Below are 26,944 nucleotides of genomic sequence, written 5' to 3'. Positions count from 1 at the left end.
TTGGTCTCTACAGAACCATTAAAATGTTTTCTGTCAGGTGTACACAAAACTGCACAACAGTTCTCTTCTTTAAAGCAGGGACAAGAATAAAACTAAACCAAATATAACTACATTAGCAAGAACTGCCGGTGCGCTATTTGCCGGCGCCACAACGCTCCAAGACCCTCTGGCAATGGAATCACCTTTGCGCTTGCTCAGTTCTGAGCCCCGCAAGCCAAAGGGTGGGCGGGGGGCGTTCCAAAGACGAGGAAATGAGCACCGCGCCTGCGCCGCGCCTTCTAGGCCTTATGCTGGCTGCGCAGGCGCACAGGTATCATTTTGACCGTAAACATCCTGCCGATTTGAACCGAGGGTTTGGGCGGCAGGAAGAGCCGCGACGTAACGGCAGCCATCTTGTTTGTTTGAGTGAATCGGAAAGGAGGCGGTGGCTGTGGCGGCGGCGGGAGCTGCTCCGAAACTACACCGCACAAGGGCTCCCCCCTTTCCCCGCCCCCTCCCCCGACCCTTTTCCCCTCCCCGGGCCACCCAGCCCGGCCCTACTCCCGAAGGAGATTAAGGTAAGAAACTCAGCCGACCTCTTCTTTTCCCTCCGGCTCCCTCCCCCCACCTCTTGCCCTCCGTGCTGCTGTCTCCGGGAGTCGGGAGGGCGAGAAAGAAGGCAGCACCGCCGCACCCCCGGGGCAGGGACGGTGTCGCCACCTTCTGAACCCCTGAAAGGCGGCGGTGCCAGCCCAGGCCCCTTCGCCTCCGGCCCGCTCTTTGCCGGGACCCGCGCAGGCCCTGCCCGCATCATCGCCTGTTGGGTGACAAATGGTTCTGATCCATTCCAAAAGCAAGAAAAGCCGTTACTCTACGGGTCACTCGGGGAGTCTGCGCCCCGGATCTCATCGGGAAGGCAGAGAAAGCCGTGGACCGGGGAGGGCGAGGGAGAGGTTTGAACGAGCTCGCTCTGGGCGCCGGGCCGCCTACTCTTCGAGTAAAAATGGCTGTCTGGGAAGACGCGGGATTCCGGGCGGGAGGAGGCGGTGTCGAGCCCGGCCGCCGGGATACCAGCTCGGAGGATGGCAGCCGTCCGCTGAGCGCCGTGCGGGGATCGGGGAAATGCGGGCTCTGCGATTGCAAGTCCCTCGGCAGGGACTGCTGCTGCCTTCTCCCCCACCCCCCCCCAAAAGAAAATTTTTATATTGCGATTATTGAATATTGGACAAACCAGTAGAAAGTGCGACGAACGGAGCTTGCCTCTAATTCGTAGGGAATTAACATGAATAGGTTTTCCTCAGAACTTCTCTGATTTCTTTTTTTAGTGGTTAAGGATATTGGGTGTTGTGCAGACGCTTTGGGGAGGTATGTGTGTCTGTAAAATGCTTGGTGTCTTTACTCACTTGAGAAAGATTTTACTAATATCTCTGTGATAGTGTGCGGTAGCTCGGTCGAGTTAGGCTGCTTAGCGGCTTTCTTCAAATTTGAAAGAAGTAAACCCTGGAGAACTTGTTTGCTCACCGCATGACTTTTTAGGCTTTCGGCGTTCAAAAAATGGGCTTGTGTTTTTAAGGTATTTTGGAAAGGGCTTGTGTTTATAGGTTTCTCTTTGCAACTGACAGTGAATACTTGTTCTCATACACTTTAGAATAATAGTCGATTGGGGTAGAGGCGTGTAATCATATTTTCTTAAAATGAGTGTAAATGCCAGTGAGCTGTGTGAGTTTGCATAATTTTGGGTGCAGACTGAAGAGGTTTTCCATAAGTTGTAGTCATTCAGTATCTTTTGTTTAATGTTGGGAGGCAACTAATAATTTTTTTAAAAGACGTTGATGAGGACACAAGCCATATCCAATGATTAAATTACCTAACGTTTCGTAGTTGAGGTGACAGCAGTACATAACTAATGGACATAGGTGCTTTTTATACAGAAGTAAATTACATTGGTACAACATAACCTTTACGTTTTTGTGTTTAGAAAGACAACACATAGTTCAGTGTAGAATTAAACTTTCCACTTAGGTGTGTGTTTAACATATTTTTAAAGTTATTTTTTTTCTTTTCTGATGAATTCCTGTTTAGTAGAACATTAAAATTCTAAGAAAGTTAATCTGTTATAACTTGGTACAGAAGAGAAATTTTCTGATTCTTGAGAAATAAAGATTGCATATTTGCATAGCCACAGTGTGCCTAGCCCTGTGTTAGGTGTGCTGTTCTGTTTAGTTCTTATAAACTTCTTTGGACTATTATCCCCATTTTATGGATGAGAAAGCTGAGTCTTAGGTGTTAACCTTTTAACCATCACAAAACAACTAAGTAAGAGGAGCTGGATTTCAACCAAGGGCTGTCTGATTGTAAAATCCTTGGTCAGAGGAAGTTAGAACGCAAAGGGAGAAAAGCTCTAGCATGCAGGGTTGGAATTACTTTCTTTTCCTGAGTCCTCCTGTCTCTACCCACCCCACCCCACCCCCCAAAAGAGATAGCCCCGTCTTTATCCGAATTAAGTGTTAGTGTTTTCCAGGATTTCGAAATCAACAAATTTCAGCTTTCCACATTTATAGTTAAAGAAACTGAACTGCACAGAGGGTTAAGCAGCTTAACTTGCTAGTTAATGGTAAATAGATTTGTGTCTTAACTACCTATGTAGTAGTTTTTACTTTGAATAAGTAATATATTCTCTGAGTTAAAAATAAATATATATGTACACACACAAATAGTAAAAAGGGCTTTCCATGCACACCCACTTTCCAGAGGTCACCATTGTCACCAGTTTTGTGTGTACTCCACAGATATTTTATACTTACATAGTGCATGTAAATACATAGAGAGGGAGCCCCCTTTAAAAAAAAAATCCTTAGCTCAAAGATTTTTCCTTATTAGTACAAACTTTGTATCATGGTCCATAGGCTTTTATATGGATGTACTAATTTTTTGAAATCAATGACCAGGTTGGTTGTGTCTAATTTTTTGGTATTAAAAGCCATGGTGGAAAGACAACCTAGAATTGTAGAATTGTAGAATTGTAGGGCTCTGAAATTCAAGTTCCACTTCTGTTAAATACTAGTGACCTTTGACAGGTTACTTATGCTCTTCTTTCCTGTTCATCCTCATCTGTAAAATAGAACAGTATGTACCTTACAGGACTGTTGTGAAGAGGATTAACAAACAACAGTAAAGTATTTTTTTTTTTGTCATTAATGTTATATATCTCCAAATATATCTTTAGCATTAATTACTGGCAGTGCTGTTTCTGATTGGAGAACATGAGTGTTTGAGATTTTCATAAGATGTTGCCAAATTGCCCTTCAGAGAAGTCAAACCAATTGATAAAACCCACTAACCTGCCATGCTTTTTTACAGATGAGTAAAATGAGCGACTTCATTGTAGAAACATGAGCTTTAATTTCATTTTTGTACTTTGGGATGATAGTAAAGAAATTGCCATTTTTGGCATTCCCGAATCTGTTCTAAAACATCCATCTTTTTGCCATTTCACAGCAGACTGAAATTATGTTTTTAGGATCAACTGAATAAAAAGGGGGGGGGGTTGTTTGCTGTTGTAGAAGAATTGATTCTGAAACAAGGAAATTAAGCTGTGTTCTGTTACCAAGTGCAGGCTTTCTTACTAAGATCTTTGGTAAAGGATCAGTAGAATTTAAGGATTACAAAACCTAGAGATTAATCAGTCTTTCTTTGCTTTTTTTTTTTTTTAAGATTGAGTAAAGTTTGGTATTCCTAAGAAAAAAATGGTTTGAAAGGCAACAATGATTGTACTTTCTGTTTCTCTAGATATAAGCCAATCCATCACTACTCCTCTGGCTTCCTCTAGTTATTAGGTAGATTTCCTCTTGCTAATTGTTTCCTAGATTAATTTTAGCACTATTCTGCCTTTCTTATTCCCCATCCCCATGCCAAGAAGGTATCTATTTAGGAATCTGTGTTGCCTCTGCATAGCTGGGATGTTTTAGGCATGGTGCTCTGACCAGCAGCTGAAGTGCTGGCCATGAGCTACTGACACCTGTTGAAAAGTGCCAGTAGTTTTAATTTCTAGAATCTCCAAAATTTTTTACATATGCCAAGTATATCTCCCATTTACTCAGTCATTGAGCACATATTTAGTAATTGTCATGCAGCAAGCAATATTCTAGGAGCTAAATAATGAGTTTGTTTATTTGGAACACAACTGTCTGCTTCCATACTGGAAAGTTGGGACTTGTTGTGTATAGCAATGTCTATATTTCTAAGAACACGCTGCCATGTCAGATTTCTATAAAATCCTGTAGGTTTTATTTATAACACTGTAGGGGCAACTTAAAAACTTTTTAAAGACTTGGAAGTAGAAGCACTGATTTGCAACATAGGAGGCTCTCTGATTGCGGAAATCGTAGTTTGATCTATGAAACTCTGCTAAGTGGCATATAAGGAGCCCTTGGGTGATGTTATTTAATACTTCTACATCAGAGTGCTCAATCTGAAGTCTTCCTAGTTCAGTATTCTTTAGTTCTTAACTCCAGATTTGGGAGAAAGTTCACATTTGGCAATTACTTAGGTCTGGGTTTTTGTTTTTTGGGTTTTTTTCTTTTGAGAAAATTGTCCTAGTGTGAATTAATGATCCTTTGGTAACTGTCTGTTCAGAGAATGAGAATTGAAGGACCCTTTGTCTTCAGTGATAGAAAATGGAGATGAGGCATATCTGACTGCATTATTCATGCTCCTACCCTACTCCAAACATTTTTGACAGGCATGAAGTCTTTTGCCTGTGATATATTTAACTATTATATATTTTCTGTACGCTACTGAAAAGAATGTGTAGTTCTTAGTTGAAAGCATAGGTAAAGCTCTTGGGTTTTTGTTGTTGTTGTTTTTAATAATTAGTCTCATTAGAGTAATTTTACCCTGGATTTTTTTTAAGCTAATTCAAAAGAAATTGTACATTTCCACCAGCAGCATTTGAGAGATCCAGCTGCTGCTTTCATCAATATTATTTGCTGTTGCCACTAATTGTTTTATTTTGGGTATGTGTTGCTAGCTCCTTGTAGTCCTAATTTGCATATCCCTAGTAGCTTTTCTGAACATCTTTTCATGTTCTTATTTGCCGTTTGTATATATTCTCTTCTGTGAAATTTCTCTTCATGTCTTTGCCCATTTCCTAATTGGCTGTATTGTGCTCTTGAGTCCTGAGGGTTCTTTGTACATTCTAGATCCAAGTACTTATCAGATATGTGGTTTGGAAATATTCTTTCCCAGTCTGTATCTTGTCTTTTCCTCCTGAACAGGATCTTTTGCAAAGCTAAAGTTTTAAATTCGAATGGAGACCAATATGTCAGGTTTTTCCCTTTATGGATCCTGCTTTTTGTATCGTGTCTGAGAATTCTTAATCAAGCTTTAGACCTTGAAGATTTTCTCCTGTTCTTTTTCCTAAAAGTTTTATAATTTTGTGATCTGTTTTGAGTTAATTTTTGTATGAGATTAGAGGTTTTAGATCAAGGTTCATTTTTTGCTTGTGAATATCCAATTGCTCCAGCACCCTTTGTTGAAAAGACTCCCCTTCCTCCTTTGAATTGCTTTTGCACCTATGTCAAAAATAAGTTGGACATGTTTGTGTGGTTCTATTTCTGGGTTCTCTGTTCCATTCCATTGATCTGTGGTCTCCTGCCAATACCGCATACATAGTCTGATTACCATAGCTGTATGATAGGTTTAAAATCAGGTAAACTAATTCCTCCTACTTCATTCTTCTTTTTCAAAATAGTTTTAGTCATCTAGTTCCTTTGCCTTTCAATATAAATTTTAAAAATGTTCTTGTCTATATTTTAAACACCTCACACTAGGGTTTTGATAGGATTTACTTTAAAGTTTCTTTAAAAACTAAACGTACACTTAATCATACTACCCAGCAATCACACTTGTGGGCAGTTTCCCCAAAGAAATGAAAACTTATGTCCATCAAAAGTCTATAAGTGAATATTCATAACAGCTTTATTTGCAATATCCAAAAACTGTAAACAACCAGATGTCCTTCTGTGGGTAAGTGGCTAAACAAATTGTGATGGATGTCTGAGGCATTGTGTTGAGTGCAAAAAAAAGTCACATACTGTCTTGTTCCATTTATGTAACATCCTCGAAATGACAAAAGTAGAGGCTAAGAATGAATGGCTTGGTGATTGCCAGGACTTAGGGATGGTAGAGAACAGAGAATGGAGTGACTGTAGAAGGGCAGGGAGAAGATGTTTGTGATGATGGAATAGTACATCTTCATTGCCATAGTGGTTGCACGAATCTACTTGTGATAAAATGGCATAGAACTATATATACACAATGTTGTACCAATGTCAATTTCCTGGTTTTGATATTATACTATAGTTATGTTAGATGTCACCATTGGGGGAAACTGAAAGATAAACAAGACATTTCTATTCTTTTAGCAACTTACTTTCAGTCTAATTATTTCAAAATTAAAAGTTCAAAAAATATTTCAGTACTTGTCATGTGTTATGGGTGTATTTGAGTGTGTTTCTGTAAAAGCATAACTTAGATATTTTAATCATGACAATTTTAGGAAAAAACAAGTAGAAATTCAGTTGGCAAAATAGATTTTTTTTTTACTCTTCTAAGAAAGAGGGAAATTAAATAATGTTAAGGCAAATATCAGTTTCCACAGTTAATGTACTTTCTCCAAACTGGATTTTTCAGGCTTCCTTTTTTATATATAAATACATTAGCTTGTAAAAGAGAAGCAGTAAAGTGCTTATATTTCTGCTAAGGTTATTTCAGTCATAAGATACGTTTATAATGTATTATTGTCCTGAGTTAACTATTTAAACTATAAGTAGACAGAGACTTTTCAGGATCTTAAGTTGAGGATACTATGTTTATATAAATAATACTTTATCTTTTTGTGCCTCAACTTTCTTGAACCCATCTATAAAATGGCGTTTGATTGAATATTAAATGCTTAGTATAGTGCTTGTCATGTAGTAGTAATTGTACAAAAATTTAGCTGTGCCTTTCGGTTTTTAATGGGGTTCTAAAAATGGACAGTTCCTTGTTGATTAATATCTGTGCCTGAGTTTTTCCTTCTTAGGCAACTCCTTTTCTTGCCTTGAAGGATATATTCTCTAGTTTTGGCCAATAAGCCAACTATTTCCACGGGCATTAATCAGGATAGGAATGGAATTGAACACTTGATAGAACTTCAAGAAGAGTAAGGATTTCTGATGACAAGTTTTTAGTTTTTAAAATAGTGGTTTTATTTTTATTAAAATGGCGAGGCATGAATTGATCTGACTCGTGTCCTTTTCCCTTTAGTTCTTAATATTCTGGGGTCTTTTTCTTGCCCTCTCAAAATTTACCATAGATTGCTTTTTAAAATTCATACTATGTTTTTACACATGCTTTTCATAGTTATCATGTTAAAAAGAATAAGAAACTCTATGTTTTGTTTTCAGAATTCTTATGCGTGAATAAATATATCAATTCTCATATGGTACTTACATTAATTTTCCCCCCTCAGGTTTCCTCCTATTTCATAGTCAACCAGAACAATGTTCTACGCACATTTTGTCCTCAGTAAAAGAGGGCCTCTGGCCAAAATTTGGCTAGCGGCCCATTGGGATAAGAAGCTAACCAAAGCCCATGTATTTGAATGTAATTTAGAGAGCAGTGTGGAGAGTATCATCTCACCCAAGGTATGTTTGATGTTGATAATTGTATTCACTTTGCTGACTGTTTATTGATTTGTGAAATAGAATGCTATAAAATGATCATTTAGGTGGTCACCTGTGCATATTGCAGCAAGGAAAATTCAGAGCTTTGCTTATTTTTTATTTTTTCTAGATATGATTTGATACTACGGTTATCAAATTACAGATTAAAGGGAAGAGATCTCTTCCTTTTAAGAATTCTGAAACTGCAAAGATATTTTCATTTGCCTAATTTAATGAAGTAGTAATCAAATATTTTATATTTGGCTTTATGGATGTTTTTATGCCTAAGTTTGTGTATGGGTATTCCTGACTTAATTTACAAAATATTCAAAAGGACCCATTAATTATAAGATAATGCAGAGACCAGATCTGACTATCTAATCCACCTGGCAGATACTATATGCTACTTGCTCCACTTCAGCTTTATAGGCCTACTCAAGTGTCATGAAGATTCCAAACATTTTCCCCATCTCAGAACTTTCGCACTTGCTGTACACTTTTTTCCAAGAATACTCTTCCCCTAGATCTTTACTTCCTTACTTAATTACCTCCTGTGGAAGCCCCCTGAATATTCTTGCCTTTTCTACTTTGTTTATTGTTCTTTTCCCAGAAGAGGTTTTATCAGCATCCTCTGAAATTATTGTGAAACAGTGGCTTTCAGACTTGAATTTCAGAAATAGTGTAACTTAAAGTAATATGGTGTTTTTTGTTTTGCCAAGAAAAGACCTTTAAAACACACAGATAAAATTACCAGCTAATATCATCATGAACCATTCATTGAAGAAAAACATATTTTTAACTTCCAAAAAGTATGAAGCACTAAATGGAAAAATCCTTCAATACAATACATCTGTGTTTTGAAGGTCCTTTCTTAGACCTTGATTATATATGTATATCTATATATTCACATACACACATATATCACATATGTGCACAAATTGTCCTATTGTGAAAATGTTCCAGATCACAACTGTGTAGACTGTGGACCAGCATTGGGAATGAGTCTTCTAAGAATTGCCAGTTTGGGGAATGCTGGCGTAATGTGCTGAAAAATATATAGGTAGTTCTTCATTGCTGAAAGGGTGAGGGAATCTCAGAGTAGCAAAGCTGGGGATATAGCAGAGACTGTTCAGAAAAGTTATGTGGAGAAGTTATTTGAGGTGGAGGGAAATGAAAGTTTATTTGTAGAATTAATATTTCAGTATGACTTTGTAAACTTACATGTTGCATATGTTATACACATAATTTTTCTTTTTTGTCTTGTACACAGAATTGTATACTGCTTTTTAGAAATACTTCATTCAGGGAAAGATCTGCTCATATCTGTCCCATCATTATCATAGAATTCAAATACAGAAAACTGAAACAGACTTATTTTTCTTTATTAAAAATAACCATATAGTAAACATTTCTTTCTAAATCTTTGTTCACATCCGTAAGTCTTTCCTTAAGATTGATACTGAGGAATATAATTGTTGAGCCAAATGATAGGCCTATTTTTAAGATTTCTGATACACATTAGAAATTTATTCTCTCAAAAAGTTTGTACCAGTTTGCACTGCTGGTCTTTACTGTATGAGAACAAGGTGTTTTCTGCTTTTATAGGTATGCTTATAGAAGTAAGTGAATGGAAAAGGAAAAAATTGAACTCTTGAAGTTGATATGTGTAGCTAATTTCTAACATCCATAAGCAAGTATGGAGGGTGTTTTGACTCAAAAGGATAATAGATTTTTATTTAGTATGTGCCAGAGTACTTTGTACTCTGTTAGAAACATTACAAAACAGGATGAGACAACCTGATCTTAAAAGACGTATGCTTCAGGATGTATGAAGGTATACACCAACAGCTGCAAAGTAAGGCATGTGGCTCAGGACTATTGTAAAAGGCTTGAGTGTTTGTGTGTATGTTAGTGTAAGAATTACTTAAATTTTTTAAAACCATTCCAGACTGGGATTTTGGTTTTTTGTTTGTTTTACTATGATAGAATGTAAAGATATTTCTACGGAGTGAATTTCTACTGTTTGCTCATGGTGTGCAGTTCTTTTGGGGAAATGTTAGTTTAGTTGTTTAGAGCAAGTGCCAGATATTTGGCTTAGTTGCAACTGTGTATACACTCTTTTGACAGCCAGTGGCATCCTTTGCAGAGATTTCCCTGAATAAAAAGCCATCATGCTACACTCTTAACATGAGTTAGAGCAACAAAAATTCTATACCTCATTTTATCTACTCCCATCCTAAACTCTAAACTAAACTAATCCAGAAAGAAGGGCTTTGCCCAAACGCTGCTTATTGAAAGTTCCTAATTCCTAAAAAGTTCGTGGTGAACAGAGATTTTTTTCTCCTTTCTTAATTGAAGGTAAAGTCAATATTAATTTAAAATTTCTTTCCTAAGACCACATCACTAAAAGTAGGTCTTTTCTTTCATGGGAGCCATGTTTTAATTGGGAATTACTTTTTGTATCAGGGATTTATCATCAGATAAGTCCTAGATTTGATAACAAATTTGTTACAATTTCAGATATCTAAGAACTTATAACAGTAAACATCATAATTTGTGCTTTCCATCACATTACATGGCCATAAATGTAGAGCCAGCTAGACATTAATAAATTGGGTCCTAGAGTGCTATAGAATATACATATAACTTAAAAATACATCATATTTCTAGTTTATAAGTAACAATGAATTAATCATATTTTCAACTTAAAGCAAATGTTTAATTTTCTTTGCTACCCTAGAATTGGATATGTGTTATGATATGATTTGGAAAACTAGGGAAATTTTGAATTTGCTGTCACCTTGTTCTCTCAATAAATTTTCCTATTAGAGCAGAGGAATTTGGAATCATTCGATCACTTCCCAAACAAAATCAGAGTGCAGTTAGCCAGCAAGGACGAGGTAATGGCTTCTGGGTAGTAAACCAGAAGTTCCACATACCCCATTACTGTGCTAATGACACAATCCACAGAACCATCTAGTACCTACTTCATAGTAACCTTCACATCTCTGTTAATTCATAGATTACTGCCAGTTTATATTTTGGAGATACTCAGGGAATTTACAGGTAAAGGCAGTAAGAAATAAAATGTAGATGATTTATGAGGCAACGTCAAAATAAATTATAAAGAAATAAAGGGAAAACTGCCTATAAATGGCACAAAAGGTAAGCTTTGAACTATGATTACTTCTAAAACTATAAAGCTAACTTTATAAATTAGATTAATATTAGCATTTTATTTATAGGTGAAGATGGCACTTCGAACATCAGGACATCTCTTACTGGGAGTAGTTCGAATCTATCACAGGAAAGCCAAATATCTTCTTGCAGACTGTAATGAGGCATTCATTAAGATAAAGATGGCTTTTCGGCCAGGTATTGCTGTTTTTTAACTTTGGAATTTCTCATGTTTGGTGAGGGAAACTGCTAAACATATATTCTTGAAAATCATGTTTTGTTGTGTGTTTTGTTTTCACTGAAACACAAGAAACCCTGCAAAGATAAAGAAAGACTTGGAGAGGCAATGGTTCAAAGAAAGAAACACTCTTCTTTCATCTGTTTTAAATATGGAGTTATGGAAATCATCCTTTTTTTCTTCCTTTGGAGCTGCTTTTTCTTTAACCCTTTTTTCAGCAACTTAAATAAAAGTGTCAGTGGAGGTTGAAATGTTGGAAACTAATTGTTATATGATTATTTTTAATGTCTCAGAAAAGAAAATCTTGGTTTTTTTCCTGAGTAATTTTAGTGTAATCGTCAAGTCTAATTCATTTAAGGTTTTGAGACTTTTCATTAAATGTTCTCTGTAGTTTTTTATTGTTTTGTTTTATGTAATGATTGATTCTGAAACTGGAATCTAACAGCCAAAATTCCATCTGAGTAGATAATTGCAAGGATATTTACTTAAATTCACATATCATTCTTTAATTTTTTTAAAGTGTCAGTGAAATTTTATCTAATTAAAATAATCTGAATGTACAGGAGAGATGTTCTGTATGATAATTTCTAACATATTCTAGTTACTTCAGTTTAGTTTAATATGTGTATAGTAAAATTTTAATTTCTTAAGATTTTATTTAGAAGTAAACTTTTTTGACAAAGACCGGTTAAGTTTGGGTACTTGAGTGATTTCTGACATATATGGCTATATGGCTGGTAAGTGCATTATGTTTAAATAACTTAGGCCTTTTTGTTTGTTTTTACCTTTCTTTTAAAGCAGTGTATATTGATTGTGAGCAGTTTGAAAAATATAGGAAATAATATATAGAGAAAATTAAAGTCACATAATCCCAATCTCTCAAAAAATAAGCAACTCTGTAATGTTTTGGGTACTCCTTTGCAATCATTTTTTTCTCCCCTCATAAATTTCATACTTAACTTAGAAAACTGTTATTTGTATTTATTTGTTAGCATGTCCTTTTAAAAATGTATCAGCGTAATGCATAATTGGTGCTTTGACTTTTTTTTGGTAAAGCAAGTAGAACAGTTTATCATCATCAAAACATAAACATACTCGTGCTTCAAGCTATTCTTCATGTATTATCCATCCTTCTAGAATATAACCTTAGGAAATTATACTGACATTGCCTCCTTTTGATGCCTAGATAATCTATGTATAGCTAGATCCTCAAACTTACATTTCTTCTTCAGGTGTTGTTGACCTGCCTGAAGAAAATCGGGAAGCAGCTTATAATGCCATTACCTTACCTGAAGAATTTCATGACTTTGATCAACCACTTCCTGACTTAGAGTATGTCTCTCTTTTTTTTAATTGTTGGTTTGGTCTAAAGAAAACATTATTGTCTTCCAGATGTATAGTTTCCCTTGGAATGTTTTGATATTGAGTCAACATATAGCTAAAATGCATGTGCTTTAATTTAGGATGATGCATAAATATGAAATATATAACTTGTAAAGTGTTTCTACTATAAGAAAACCTTGTAGAAGATGTCAACTTCAACTATTGCTTCATAGATTGATTGATTGATTGATTGATTGTCCAGGGGTATAAAAGACAACTACTGGTTATCTTCTTGGCCAATTTTTGTTCTTTTTTGCTTTTCAAATAAACATGAGATAACTTTCTATAATGCACAAGAAAGGGTTATTTTCACAACATATTTAAGAGGAGCAAGTTGTACAGAGATGGTCATTATAGCAGAGTTCTGTGGTATGTTGTTTACCTCATCTCAAATCCTTAGAACCCAACTATCATACCGTGACAAGGAATGTGACCATAGCTTTCCAAGTAGCACAGCTGACAACCAAGAAACCCTCTATACTAGGCTGTTTAACTCTTTCACTCTAAGCCCTATTTATTTCATGACAAATTTCTCTGCATCTTGAAATGATCTTTGGCCCCTGATCAGAGTAAATGTATGGTGTATTTTGATTTTGTATGTTAAATAGTACTTGACATGATCTAGCAGCTTTTCTTGTCTTTTCTCTCCTTATACTTGTATTTTTATTTTATTTTTAAGAAATTTTATCATGGAAATTTTTTAACACACCCAAGTGAACTCCATGTACCCACCATCCAGTTTCTTCAATTATTAATATATGGATAATTTTATTTTATCTATATTTCCTCAGGTTATCCCCACCGCACCACACTGAATTATTTTAAAGCAAATAATATATATTATTTCATCTGTAAAATACTTCAGTTTGTGACTCTGTAGAGATGAGGAATTTTTAAAACATATCCATAACAACATCACACCTTTTTAAAAAATTACCAGGAACTCCTCTATATTATATCCACTAAACATTCAGAAGTCCCCAGTTGATGCATTTTGTCTTTTTTTTTTTTTTTTTTTTTTTTTTTTTGTTTGAATCCTTACCTACAGAAAGTCTACTGACTGCATTTGGTTGATAATATCTGTTGGTTTTTTTTTAAGAATCTATAACTTGCTTCCCCCTTATGTACTTTTCCTAACCATGTATTTGCTAAACAAACCGGGTTATTTGTTTTGAAGTATTTATATTCTGCAATTGACCAGGATGGTATTCTAAATTAAACAATATGGGAGGTTTTCTTATTTGTTAGAGCAAGAGTCTCGGGAAAGCTAGGTAACTTTTCAGAGTTTACACAGCCTGTAAATCACAGGGCCCTGATAATAACCCATGCCCATCTAGCCCATGCATTTCTAAGTTTTTTCCTCTATCATATTGCCTTAGGTGGTGATTTCAGCGTATTATATTTTGCTCTGGTCATTGATGGTTTTAAAATTTAAATACAAATTAAATTAACTTCCAAATCATTATTCAGTCTTTAGTATGAAACATTAATGCTTCTAAGCTTTGGTGGGTTGTATGTATATTGTTTTTCTTACAAATATATTACAGTGAGACTTGAGACTTAATTTAAAATGTATTTGAACTTCTTTTAAAGTGACATCGATGTGGCCCAGCAATTCAGCCTAAACCAGAGTAGAGTGGAAGAGATAACCATGCGAGAAGAAGTTGGGAACATCAGTATCCTACAGGAAAATGATTTCGGTAATAGAGAAACAAATTGCTAGCCATTAGCTATAATGTTGTAATTATCAAGTGGCACTGCTAGCAAATTGAACAAGAAAACCAGATACATGTTACATTCATGTTGACAGAAAGATTTAAAATTTCATCTGCATTTTTATCAAGAAAAGAATTTGCCTTGCTGCCAGTGTATTAATCATCAGTTTTCCATTTATGCTCCTAACTTAATAGTTCGTCCTTTGCCTACTCTTGCTTCCCATATTCACTGATAGAACCTATATATTGATGTTAAAAGTCCCAATGTTGAAATGTAATGCTCACTTGAGCCATTTTGGAATGATTGCATTGCAAATATATATTATTTGAAAAACCTAAGTATTCAAAAATGGTAGCAAGCCAAATTCTTTTCTTACTAACATATTACAACAAGAAAGTTTGCCTGTGAATGTTAATTCAACCTAACATACATACATACATATTTAGATTTACTTAACGTATTTAGGGGTAACCTAAATTTGAGTCTGATTGAATTTGCTCTTCATAATAAGCTATGCATAATTAAGAATCAGTTTGTGAAATTCAGATGCTAAAGATTTAAAGTTTAAACTAGATGTTTTAACATTCAAAAAACTCTTCAGTAAATAAATGTGACATCATAATTGTAATGAATTACTGACTGTTTTCTTTTGTGACCATGATTTTTCTAACCTTTTCAACTAATAATAAAAATTTTTCAGGAGACTTTGGAATGGATGATCGTGAGATAATGAGAGAAGGCAGTGCTTTTGAGGATGATGACATGTTAGTAAGCACTAGTGCTTCTAACCTCTTACTTGAGCCTGAGCAGAGCACCAGCAATCTGAATGAGAAAATTAACCATTTAGAATATGAAGACCAATATAAGGATGACAATTTTGGAGAAGGAAATGATGGTGGTATATTAGGTAGGTTACAACATGGCGGACATTCTCACAATTTCTTTATTTACTTGTGATGTTTTGGAGCACTTGCTAATTCTGGGTCTTGAGCATATTATCTGGATACATATATGTGGATTGTGACTAATTGGTTTAATCAAAAGTTTTGTGTAAAACTGTAGCCTAAAAATGTTATGGCAGTAGTTGATTTTGCTTATGATGTTAATCTCAGAGTTTTAAATTTTACTAGCTCTATTTGTGTGTAATATCTATGTTAAGTAAATATGAAGTAGAAAATATAAATGAGAAATTATTTCCATTTACTAGGTGTTTTATATACTTCTAAACTACCTTAAAGAGAAACAAATACAAATTGAGTACAGGTTTAAATTTAATCCATTTTAGCATAATTTAAATTGTATTTTTCCAGTGGTTGGCTGTTGTTCCTTAAGCATTTCTGTACAAATTATAATGAAATTACTTTCCCTATTTTAGATGACAAACTTATTAGTAATAATGACGGTGGTATCTTTGACGATCCCCCTGCTCTCTCTGAGGCAGGGGTGATGTTGCCAGAGCAGCCTGCACATGATGATATGGATGAGGATGACAACGTGTCAAGTAAGCATTTCATGTTCAGTGTTTCTTGGGATTTGTGTATGTCATCCAAAAAGATATATAACATAGAAGAGGAGAAACTAAAAAGTCTAGCTTTTATGAACCATATCTTTAAAAACAGTGCTTATGATTGATAACTGGTTCTTATTCTCTTACATGTTTGGTCCCATGTCCCTCCCCATTTTTTTGGTCAGTTGGTTTCAACTCTGAAGGGGCTTCCTCATAACCAGAAGAGTTCTTTCTTGGTTACCAGCAGGGTTTCTTTTGATTTCACAGAGAGTTATTTTCCCAGTTGTAGGATGTAAAATATCCAAGCTTTTTGTGACTATGTTTCTGTTTTCATAGTGGGTGGGCCTGATAGTCCTGATTCCGTGGATCCTGTTGAACCAATGCCAACTATGACTGATCAGACAACACTTGTTCCAAATGAGGAAGAAGCATTTGCTTTGGAACCTATTGATATCACTGGTGAGCAAACAGATATTTTTATTTATAAAACTTAGAGTGTAAAGTCCTGGTTTTTGCTTAACTACTAATCTACTGCTGTCGTTTTCAATAACTAAGCTGCTTTCTGCTTTGTCACAGTCACCTGTCATGAATATTTATTCTACTCAATTATAGTTTGAGTCTCTTACGGAATATCTGTACAAGTTTCTATGAAATATAAAAAAGTATAGAGCAGGTGTTCTGCTAGTGTGTATTTTAGTCTTTTGGGGTTACTAAGATGATAGATCACATGTCTAACAGGAAACATTTCAGATTGCAGGGCTCTTTCCAGTAAAGTATAAAATTGACTGATAATCATCTTCTAGAGTTCTAGAGTGTATATTTGGGAAAACCTAAAAACTAAAAATAGCAAATGTTTGATATCATATATCAAAGATTCTGAAATCAGTATTCTGTTTTCTTTAGTGTTTGTTAAGACATAGTGCCAAACATTATTTAAGTGGGTGGCTGCTTCAGAGTAAAGGAGGAAATTTGTAATGGGTAATTTGGATGTGAAAATTTTAAATTTCTTGATGATTACAGGGAACAGTGGAGTGGAATATTTGGAATAAATCACAGTATAATTCAAGACATAGTTATGACTTTTAAGTAGAACAGGGTTCACTTTTCAGGTTTCCTATTGAGACTGATCACTAAAAATTCTAACTTGGGCTTCTGGTAATCTCTGTTCTCATGGAACTTAAATACTATTTAGAGGAACATGGATAATACAGTAAATATGTGAAATATGTTCTATATTATTGTGTATTAGTGACAAATAATACAGAGAACTATAAATGAGGTAAGGATGATAAAGAGGACTGTGGTATTTAAAATAGCATAGATAGACCTTGTCAGCCATTGTAAGAACTAGAACTTTTGCTTTCAGAGAATGGATGACTGGGGTTGGAGAAAAGCTGTCATTGTAACATCTTTTTGTATCTTTCAAATTTTGAATGCATGCATGTTTTATGTAAAAAACCTGTAGGGTATAACATGTCTGGCAGAATGAAATCCTGAGGGATTTATTTAATTCCATAAGCTTTTCTTCACCCTAAAATTTGAGATAATGCTACTTGCTGTGCAAGGTTGTAGTAAGGATTGGAAATGAATGTACAAAAAGAGTTTAGGATGGGCCCCCATGTCCATCTAAGTGCTTGTACAATTGCACATGTGAATTGTAACTTACCCAATAAAAATAATAGTGATTGCACCATTTACAAAAGGACTTAATCTATGCCAGACACCAGCTAAGTGTTTTGCAGCTCCTGTCAGTGACCGTCTCTGTTTCAAATAAGAAAACAGAGGCATAAGGTGAATTTAGTGTTTCTTTGTGGTCACACAGCTAATAAATGGCAGAACCCGGAATTGTTTACAGTTCGTTGCTTACAGTATAAAACTACATGGTTAAAAATGTACTGGCTCTTGCATTTAGTTTATTCATTTTGTACTTCTGTTCATTTATTGAGCATCTACTGTGTGCCAGCCTCTATTGTAGGTGCTTGGGAAACATCCGTTAATAAATCCCTACCTTCTATGCTTGACATGCAATAAACTGCACGTATTTAAAGTGCAAAAATTAATATACTTTGGCATAAGTATATACCTATGAAGCTGTCACCACAATCAATATACATATCCAACACTCAAAAGATTCCTCATGCCCCTTTATAATCCCTTCCTCCCGGTCTTTTCACACCTTCGTCACACTTCACAAGCAAATCATTGATTTGCTTTATCTCAACATACATTTTTCTAGAATTTTATATAAATGGAATCATACAGCATGTATTCTTTGGGGGGGGGGTTCTGAGTTCACTAAGCATAAATATTTTGAGATTAATCCATATTATTGCATGCATCAGTAATTTGCTCCTTTTTATTGCTATGTAGTATTCCATTGTATGGATCTGTCACAGCTTTTTAAAATCTTACTCAGCTGTTAATGGTCATTTGGGTTGTTTTGAATTTTTGCTATTTCAAATAAAGCTGCTGTGAAGATTTGTGCACACACACACACACAAAATTCCTACCCTCATGAAATTTATCTTTTCTGCTAGAGTCTGTGTGTAGAAAAGCAGGGGATATAATGAGAACCAGATGCAGTAGCTGTATATTTTATACTGCTCTCTCAAGAAAATGACCTTGTTTTTTTTTTTTTCATTCCAGTCAAAGAAACAAAAGCCAAGAGGAAGAGGAAGCTAATAGTTGACAGTGTCAAGGAGTTGGATAGCAAGACCATTAGAGCCCAGCTTAGTGATTATTCTGATATTGTTACTACTTTGGATCTGGCACCACCCACCAAGAAATTGATGATGTGGAAAGAGACAGGAGGAGTGGAAAAACTTTTCTCTTTACCTGCTCAGCCTTTGTGGAATAATAGACTACTGAAGGTAATATAGTTTGCAGAATTTTTAACATCTCATATACATTTTGATCTTTTCTAAAAAAATAAAATTCTGAAACCTTTGTTTGAATCATTTTGAGTCCAGTATCTTTTGCTTGGCAACTTTTTTTCTCCCTTCAGTCTCTGTATACTGAGCATAACCTGAACTTTTGATAGCTGTATTCTTGTCAATCCATTGCCACATTGTATTGAAATGCAAGGATAAATGACAGCCACATTTGTAAGAGATAGAGAATGAATTTTCTCTATATTAAAAAGACTCTTAAGTTTTTAATAATAGTTTTTCTCTTCAGCCTCTTAAAATAAACTATTAATTCTCTTGCCTTAGTTTGTACTGTGCTTCAAATTTGCAGTATTTACACATTTTCCAAGGAAAACTTTTCCCACAGTAAAGAATATTGACTCTCAATTTTTCAATTTTCTGTTCTCTTTGGTTTCCAGACTATTAAAAAACAAAGTTCAGAGTCTGTTGAATGAAACAGTGCTGTTAGATGTTAACCTGTATAAAGTTGAAATATGCCTAGAACAAATTGATACTACTATATGTTTCACTGTATTCTAAATCAAATGTATTCCAAAGCAGCAAGGTTATGATGAAAACTGTTCTTTATTGGAAGCAGTGTGTCAAATAATCATTTGGGAAATAGTCCTTAAAATGTTTATATTTGCTGACTCAGTAGTCTCATTGTTAGGAATTTTTCCTAAGGAAGAAATTCAAAATATGGAGAAAACCACTGAGTTAGTAAGATTGCTGTGTAATAAATATGAAAAAACATATGATGTAAAGCTATTTGGTATTATTCCAATTGGGTTGCTCTAAGTGCATGAGTATGAAAATAAACTACAAACAAAAAAATTTAAAAATCTTAGTGTTATCTCTGGAAGCAGTAAAATAAAGCAAAATTTTCATTTCTTTATCTTCAGCTTTTCTAAAATTGCTGCGGGTGTTTAACAGTCTATATTTAAAATCATTTTAAAGTGGAATAAAATGTGAACATGATATAGTACTAAGCAAAACATGCTAAATCATAGGTGCACTGATTACAAGTATATAAAAACATGCTTAGAGAAAGTAGAAATGTCAGTGGTGGGTTTTCAGTTAGTGTGATTTTTTTTTTTTTTAATAATTAAATTTTTTCTTAATTTATTTTCCCTGTAGCTCTTTACACGCTGTCTTACACCGCTTGTACCAGAAGACCTCAGAAAAAGGAGGAAAGGAGGAGAAGCTGATAATTTGGATGAGTTCCTTAAAGAATTTGAAAATCCAGAGGTTCCCAGAGATGACCAGCAACAGCAACATCAGCAACGTGATGTTATTGGTCCGTTCGATTCAGATAGTTCCCTGATAAAGTTTAAATGAGTATTTGATCTAAAATTTACCTTATATATTGCCAAAGTAAAAGAGATCAGGAATGAAGGGGTGTACTCAAATATTTGGACAGGGAAATGCATTGAATCAATTGCCTTGTTAGAGATGAAGCCTTCTGTTTTCCAAAAAAAAAAAAAAGCTTGACAGCTTCAAGGCTGGCTAGATATAGTCTGCTAAAGGGTTGTCCTGCATTAGACTGGAGGTGGGACTTGTGCTTTTAAGACCCCTTCTTATCTTTAAGTATATAAGGTATTTGAGTAATCCCTGTGGAGTTATAAATTGAGTAATCTCTGCGGAGGTAAAATTTTATCTAGCCTTCATTAGAGTAAAGTACCTATGTCTAAGTGTACATAAAGTAAGTGGTCCTACAGTGTTGTTTAAATTGTATGATTTAAATCACCTCTTCTTATGACTACTGCAGATGAACCCATTTTGGAAGAGCCAAGCCGCCTCCAGGAGTCTGTGATGGAAACCAGCAGAACAAACGTGGATGAGTCAACCATGCCCCCACCACCCCCTCAGGGAGTTAAGCGAAAGGCCGGACAAGTTGACCCAGAGCCTGTGATGCCTGTAAGTAAGCAAATGTATCCAACAAGACATTTAGAGACTATTCAGGTAATGGTTTTAGATTCCTAGTAGTAGCAAGTGATGCTGAGGAAACCCTTTGGGAGTTCCTTGGTCTTAGGCAGAATATGGCAAGGAATGAATCCAGAGAAGAATGGCAGTTGAGGATATCAACACAATTTCTTAAGTTGGAAAAGATGTTACGTGAGACCTCTAAGTTTTTCTGACTCAATATTGAAGAGTCCTGCTTCACAGTGGCCCAAAGTGAGCATTCTTGGTTAATATGGAATTCTAGATTCTGAACTTTTTTCTAGTTTATTCTTCAGCAAACATTCCTGAGTGTCTCCAGTACTAGGCAGTTTTAGACTCTTATTAAATGATCAGAATATACTTCTCAAACAGCTGAAAAAAGTTAAAGCAACATCTGGCTGCTTTCATTCAGTCTTTGGCTACCATTAAATTCACCTGGAATAGGATACTTAAGTATAAAGGAAGATTTGTTTTAGGACTTCCCAACTTTAAGTTTATAGAATAAATTGAGCTAGGGGAGGTTTTTTGATAACCTCAGGCTCCTAGTTCAGCCTTTCTCGAGAGGTATTGGCTAAAAAGTGCTCTTTGCCAATTTTAAGGACTAGTTCTCTGCCTTCTGGTGGGTAAGGGGTTGTCAGAGCTTTTTTCTAGTAAGAGCTCAGGAATAGGAATGGGGACAGATTGTGGGTCATGTGACTCTAGCATCTCTCTCCTTCTGGTGATTGTTCCCGTGTCATTCTTCTGGTTTGTTAAATGTTTTGTTTTTAATATTCTCAACTGTTTATATTAAGCCTGAGGAAGAAAATATAAGAGATGGATATAAAAAACTATCTCATTCCTTTATTTACTACCGTAAGTGCTCTCTTACTGAGAGTTCAAGCTTGTGATTTTGAATCATACTATAGTCACCATAGGCAATTTTAGGCAGCAATAATTGATATTGCTGGGCAAATTGATGTTAGACCTTTGGTATTGCTGTGAACTCTGGTTTTTGGTTTCTTCTACAATGCTACTGCAGAAAGTTACTTTCTTTTTTTGTTTGTTTTTTAACCATTTATAGTATTGTTATTTGCTGATTTTTCACGTTTTAAATATGACTCTCAAAAAGTAAGTGTAAAAATAAAACACTTGTTATAAGATAATAGCATGATGGATAATCTGTTGTAAGCTGCCTTAATGTTTTATTGCTTTACAATATAAAGGAAAAAGAACAAGATACATACTGTAATCAAAGTTTGATTTTGAGGAAAGTATGGAAATAGGACCCCAGTATTTCTTTCCATCCTGACAGCTTCAGTGGCTATTTGCATATTTAAAAGAAGCCACCCTTAAAGCTTACATCTTAAATTGCCTTATTTTTGCTCCTTTAAGCCTCAGCAGGTTGAGCAGATGGAAATACCCCCTGTCGAGCTCCCTCCAGAAGAGCCTCCAAATATCTGTCAGCTAATACCAGAGCTAGAACTTCTACCAGAAAAGGAGAAGGAAAAAGAGAAGGACAAAGAGGAGGAGGAAGAGGAGGAGGTAGGGAAACTTAATAAAAGAAATAGTTGGTGAATAAATTCCCATTCCAGATGTGGCAGAACTCTGCAACCAGCTCTCCTTTACTTTTTCATATTGAAACTAAATTAATTGATGTTAAGCAAAGAAAAATGAAAAATGTTTGAATGTTGTTAATTTAACCAAATTCTTAATGGTATAAATAGTTCATCATTAGAAACATCAAATTTTACGCATGCTCGTTGGTCCCCTTGTGGGCTTCTGAAGGACAAGGGACTGCCCTTGCCCTGCTATTTTACTTGACTTTAAATTCCTTATAGCTACTTTTTATTATCTTGTTGTCACCAGTAATTCTCAATGCTATTAGCGTCTAACTCTAGTATAACCTCTTCTCTGTCTGTGGCCTGGAAATCTGATAAGCAAACATTTTTCATTTGTGTGGGTTTTGTTTTTGTTTTAGACTGTGATGGGATGTGACTTGGCTAAAACAGACTGAGTGAAGGCTTGAATGACTTATTTTTTGTAAAATGGAGGTACTTTAGAAATGGATTTCTTCTTCCTGGGAATATTACTGTTAGAGTTACTCTTTTTTTTTTTTTTTTCTTTTTTTTTCTTTTTTCTTTTCTTCTTTTTTCTTGATTTGAATCATTGAGGTTTTTGTATTTAAGATTTAGAATTTGCTGTTCTTATACTTGGTTCTCTATCAAATATTTTATTTAAGCCTTAAAATTTGACGTAAAGTGTCTTCCAGATAGCATCGAAGCTTTTTAGATTTCTTCCAAAACTTAAATGCTAAGGATTTAGATGTATTTCAGATAATCACTAGGCTAGCCATAGTGCCATAACCACTTGGTTCTTATCTTTGGTATGAATACTACATTGCTTTAAAGGCAAAATTTAGCTCCAGAGTTACTGCATCTTGTGTACTAGAGGGGGTAGCATTACCTCAGACTTAGTTTTCAATCAGTATTAGAAATTGGTATGCCTCCTGCTGTGTGCGAGGCTGCTAAATCCTAGCTCTTTGCAATGTGTTATATAGTCCCAGCACACCCTGGGAGCATTCTTCTCTGCTGCCCACACCAGCTTCAGATTCAGGAAGTTAGTTAGGAAGCAAGCCTGAAGGGCAGGGGCTTAGGAGCTGGATGCCTCAAATAAAATCTACATAGTTGATTCTGGTTATAGGTGGTAGATGTTTTATAAAGTCACCACAAACACTGAATTAGCAAATACTGAACTGTTGTTCCTAGGGGAAATAAATACAAAGTTAGTTCCTATGAGCCTCTCTCTGGTCATAAAATTTTGACAGCCATTCAATATGCAACTTAGTCTTATGTGTGTTATATTTAAAAGATGCCTTATTTAATATATACTTGATTCATTAGCATTAAACTCACCACCAACAGCACTGTAATTCATGCCTGTAGGAAGCTTATCTAAGACACGTATGCTTTCCACAAGGCATGTTACAGCCTACTTGTGCTTTAGGAACACTAGAGAGTGCTTCATCACTAGGTTTGGGGGCCATTTTAAACAGTGAAATCACCAACAAAAATGGAAAAAAAAAAGTGACACTAAATATATTGTGAAAAGGACATTTGTTTACAGTATGAGAGCTGAAACGAGAAGGCAGTTACCTTGTTTGACCTCATCTGGGAACACGTGTGTCAAAATTTTCGCTGCTCTGGATGTATCTGCTGCCAGAAATATTGATTTGGGGGTTATAAATAAATTTTAGCAAACAGGTAAATTTGCAAATACAGAATTCCACAAATAACAGGAATCGACTGTTTTATGTATTGTGGCCCATTTTTTTCAAAAAAAAAAACAGAGCCGTTCCACTTAACAGTTACTTAACAGTGTACTTGGTCTGCTTGCTCTTTCGTTTATTGCTGGTCCACAGTGGGTTTAGGAGCTTCTGCCAGAAAAATAAATCATCTGGAAATTCATGCTGCCAAAAAGTAAAAGTCAGTTGAAATGAACAGTATTCTTAGTGTCATAGTTGATTTCCTGACACAAGGAATGGTATATTCTGCGGTGTGTTTGCTTGGAAGTACAGTAAACTCATTTCTTTCGTAGTTTTTGAAAGACAAAGTTCATAAGTGATTTTTTAGCAGCATCAGAGACAAATCATTTAAATTAATTTGGAGCTTTCAAGAAATATAGAAAAAAAAATTGTCATTTTCATTCAGGATGAAGATGCTTCAGGGGGTGATCAGGATCAAGAAGAAAGAAGATGGAACAAAAGAACTCAGCAGATGCTTCATGGTCTTCAGGTATGCCAGTGTAGTCTTAGAGAATAATAGTTATCAAAGACTTTGGCTTTGCTCCAAAAAAAAAAAGCTACATACTATAGCCAGAAAGTATACCTTTGTGAAACAGATACTTTTTCAGAACTACATCATTTAAAATTTTTTATAAAATACATAAATTGTTAGGCTAAGCCTGGAAAGCATCCAGGTAAATATTGCCCCATGGTTATCCTGAAAATTAGAACTGTGGTGATGTTTTGTGGAAAACTTTTGTTTGTCTGCATCTTATTTTTGGTTGAGCAAATTTAATGTGTTGTATCATTAAATTTGTGGAATTGTTGTGTAGCCTCAGATGTCCCTTATCCTTGGACCTTAGTATAATCAAATAGAGACATAGTATCTTGAATGTCTATGAAATGCCAGAAAGATGTTCGTTTTGCCAAAATGGATTCAAAGAACAGGTGCATTTTTAAAATACGTTGAAATTTTAAGAACTGTAAGTACTAGATTTTACTATTGTATCACATTACAGTACACGAATTTTGTAAACAGTATATCTGTAAGATTAATAACTTGTTAGATTTATGGTTAATATAATTCCTAAATGATTAAATGATTCTATGAAAATATAAAATGCAGTGTATTTTTCCATTTTACGAATGTTATTTATGGCTACCTATTTATTCTAATATGCCTATCCAAGAACTGATTTGAAAGAACCTTCCTGGTTGAAATTAGGATGGTTATTTTTAAAACTTCAATCCCAGCCCCTTACAGAACATACAGTGCACATTTTCTGATAAACAGTATTGTCAGCCCTTTTAAATTACTTTTTCATTGTGCAGGTTACTTCCTTTTAATTCTTTTGTTGTTTTATTTCAGCGAGCACTTGCTAAAACTGGAGCTGAATCTATCAGTTTGCTTGAATTATGTCGAAACACAAACAGAAAACAAGCTGCAGCAAAGTTCTACAGTTTCTTGGTTCTTAAAAAGCAGCAAGCTATTGAGCTGACACAGGAAGAACCATACAGCGACATCATCGCAACACCTGGACCAAGATTCCATATTATTTGAGCAGCTAGACGCATTATAGCTAGTGTTAATTTCACTAGTGTGTACAAATTGCCCCCATGTGCAGGGCACACAAAACCCCTCCAGAAAATTTAGATTTTTGTCTGTACAAAGTGTCTGCTTTTTTATTTCATTTTTCTCCAGTATTTTAAATTTATCCATTTCGTCTTTAAGGAAACTGCTTATATGGATTGTGTTTGTGTTCTGATGGAGGAAACAAGCACCCAAGGACCCAGAAGATTATTTTAACAGTTCAGAACAGATGTGTGCAATAATGGTGCATGAAATAATGTTGAGTAGCAGTTGAAAGTCATGATTTTTATCTTAATTCTCCATTACTTCTTTGAAAAGGTAAACCTGTCTCGGAAAATGTCTGATAATTTCATTAAAAAATATAGTGTGAATCTTTGACAGAACGAAATTTTCTTTTTGTATCAGTAACTCAGTCAATCTTCATGTTAATCACTGTGCTTAGGGTGGTACCTGAAACAACAGTTTGTTCATCCTTTTGAGATATATTTTAAACTTTAATTCCATAATAAGCGACGGTATATATGAAACTGTGCTGTAACTGATTCCTTTCAGCTCCAAAAAGATAGGACTTACTTGATTTAAAGTGTTCTATTTTACAGATCATTCCATTTGAGCCCTCATGATGAACCTGCTATCCTGAAATCTGTTGTTACAGTGAGGCTCCAAAATGAGCAGTAGTAGACTTTTTTAAAGAGTAGAATGACTATAAAAGAGTTTATAACTTTCCAGAAGCTATAAATCAAAGTTTTGAAAAGATGTTAGGATAAATTTGTTTGAATATTCAGATCATGAAAATAGAAATTATCATGCCTATTAAAAGGACAGACTTGATGGGAAATTATGCACCTGGTTGACTTAATCTTTAAGCAGACAATGCTGTAAAAATTAATGGCTTCCCTGATATTTATTACAAGTTTTAGTACTGGTCTCTTCCAGTGCCGCACACTCCTGTGTTTGGAACTTTATTTTAATAGCTTTGCAACAGAAATCCTCTCCAGTTTCCTATAATTTAAGTGAAGAAACACACATCCAAATAAAGGCTTTAATATTAACAGACCAGATAGCACAGAAATTATGTGACTGTTATGATTATCAAAACATGTCTTAACTTTTTAGGGCAAAATTACTCACACTGAAAGTCCTAGCTTAAGTGTTGGCACTTTTGTGGGGAAAAAAAAATCACTTTTGAAACTCAGACTTCAGTGTATACCCAATAATTTTAAAATTATGTGAAATATTTTAAATTTGTGAACTCGTAATTACTGTTTTAATGATTCAGTTTCTTGAGAATGGAAATGTATAAAATTGCTATTACAGCTTTATTTTCAATATAATGTGCCTGTAAACCATGGATTTTTCCCCCTTTGTAAAAAGACATTGTAGATAATTGAATGTTTGATTATAGAAAGGTCATTAGTTTCTTGTTACACATTTTGTTAGTCTGGTTTTTGTTGCTTATCGGGTTTAATATTGTTCTTGGAAATAGTTGATGCCATGTTATGTATAACTTTTCTAATAAAAGTTGTGTTATAAGCTGTAAA

General features: G+C 35.0%; 1 protein-coding gene across 2 annotated transcripts; it reads left to right on the top strand.

Annotated features, from left to right (window-relative positions):
- Positions 1 to 403: 403 nt before the first annotated feature.
- Positions 404 to 26,944, top strand: RAD21 (RAD21 cohesin complex component). Of its 2 annotated transcripts, XM_037802995.1 has the most exons (14): positions 404 to 557; positions 7,493 to 7,667; positions 10,931 to 11,060; positions 12,333 to 12,432; positions 14,077 to 14,183; positions 14,900 to 15,106; positions 15,575 to 15,700; positions 16,043 to 16,165; positions 18,353 to 18,576; positions 19,750 to 19,909; positions 20,381 to 20,529; positions 21,925 to 22,074; positions 24,240 to 24,323; positions 25,182 to 25,373. In XM_037802995.1, exons 2-14 carry the CDS (start codon positions 7,524 to 7,526, stop codon positions 25,371 to 25,373), a joined length of 1,896 nt encoding a protein of 631 aa, XP_037658923.1. In that variant the 5' UTR covers positions 404 to 557; positions 7,493 to 7,523. The 2 variants fall into 2 exon arrangements, with proteins under 2 accessions (XP_037658923.1, XP_037658924.1); XM_037802996.1 differs by lacking the exon at positions 404 to 557 and having other exon boundaries at positions 7,524 to 7,667; positions 25,182 to 26,944.

This window comes from Choloepus didactylus, chromosome 14 (assembly GCF_015220235.1).
Source record: "Choloepus didactylus isolate mChoDid1 chromosome 14, mChoDid1.pri, whole genome shotgun sequence".
In the NCBI taxonomy this organism is placed as follows: domain Eukaryota; kingdom Metazoa; phylum Chordata; class Mammalia; order Pilosa; family Megalonychidae; genus Choloepus; species Choloepus didactylus.
Note: the sequence above shows the minus strand (reverse complement) of the source record. Positions and strands in the feature narration are given on the sequence as shown.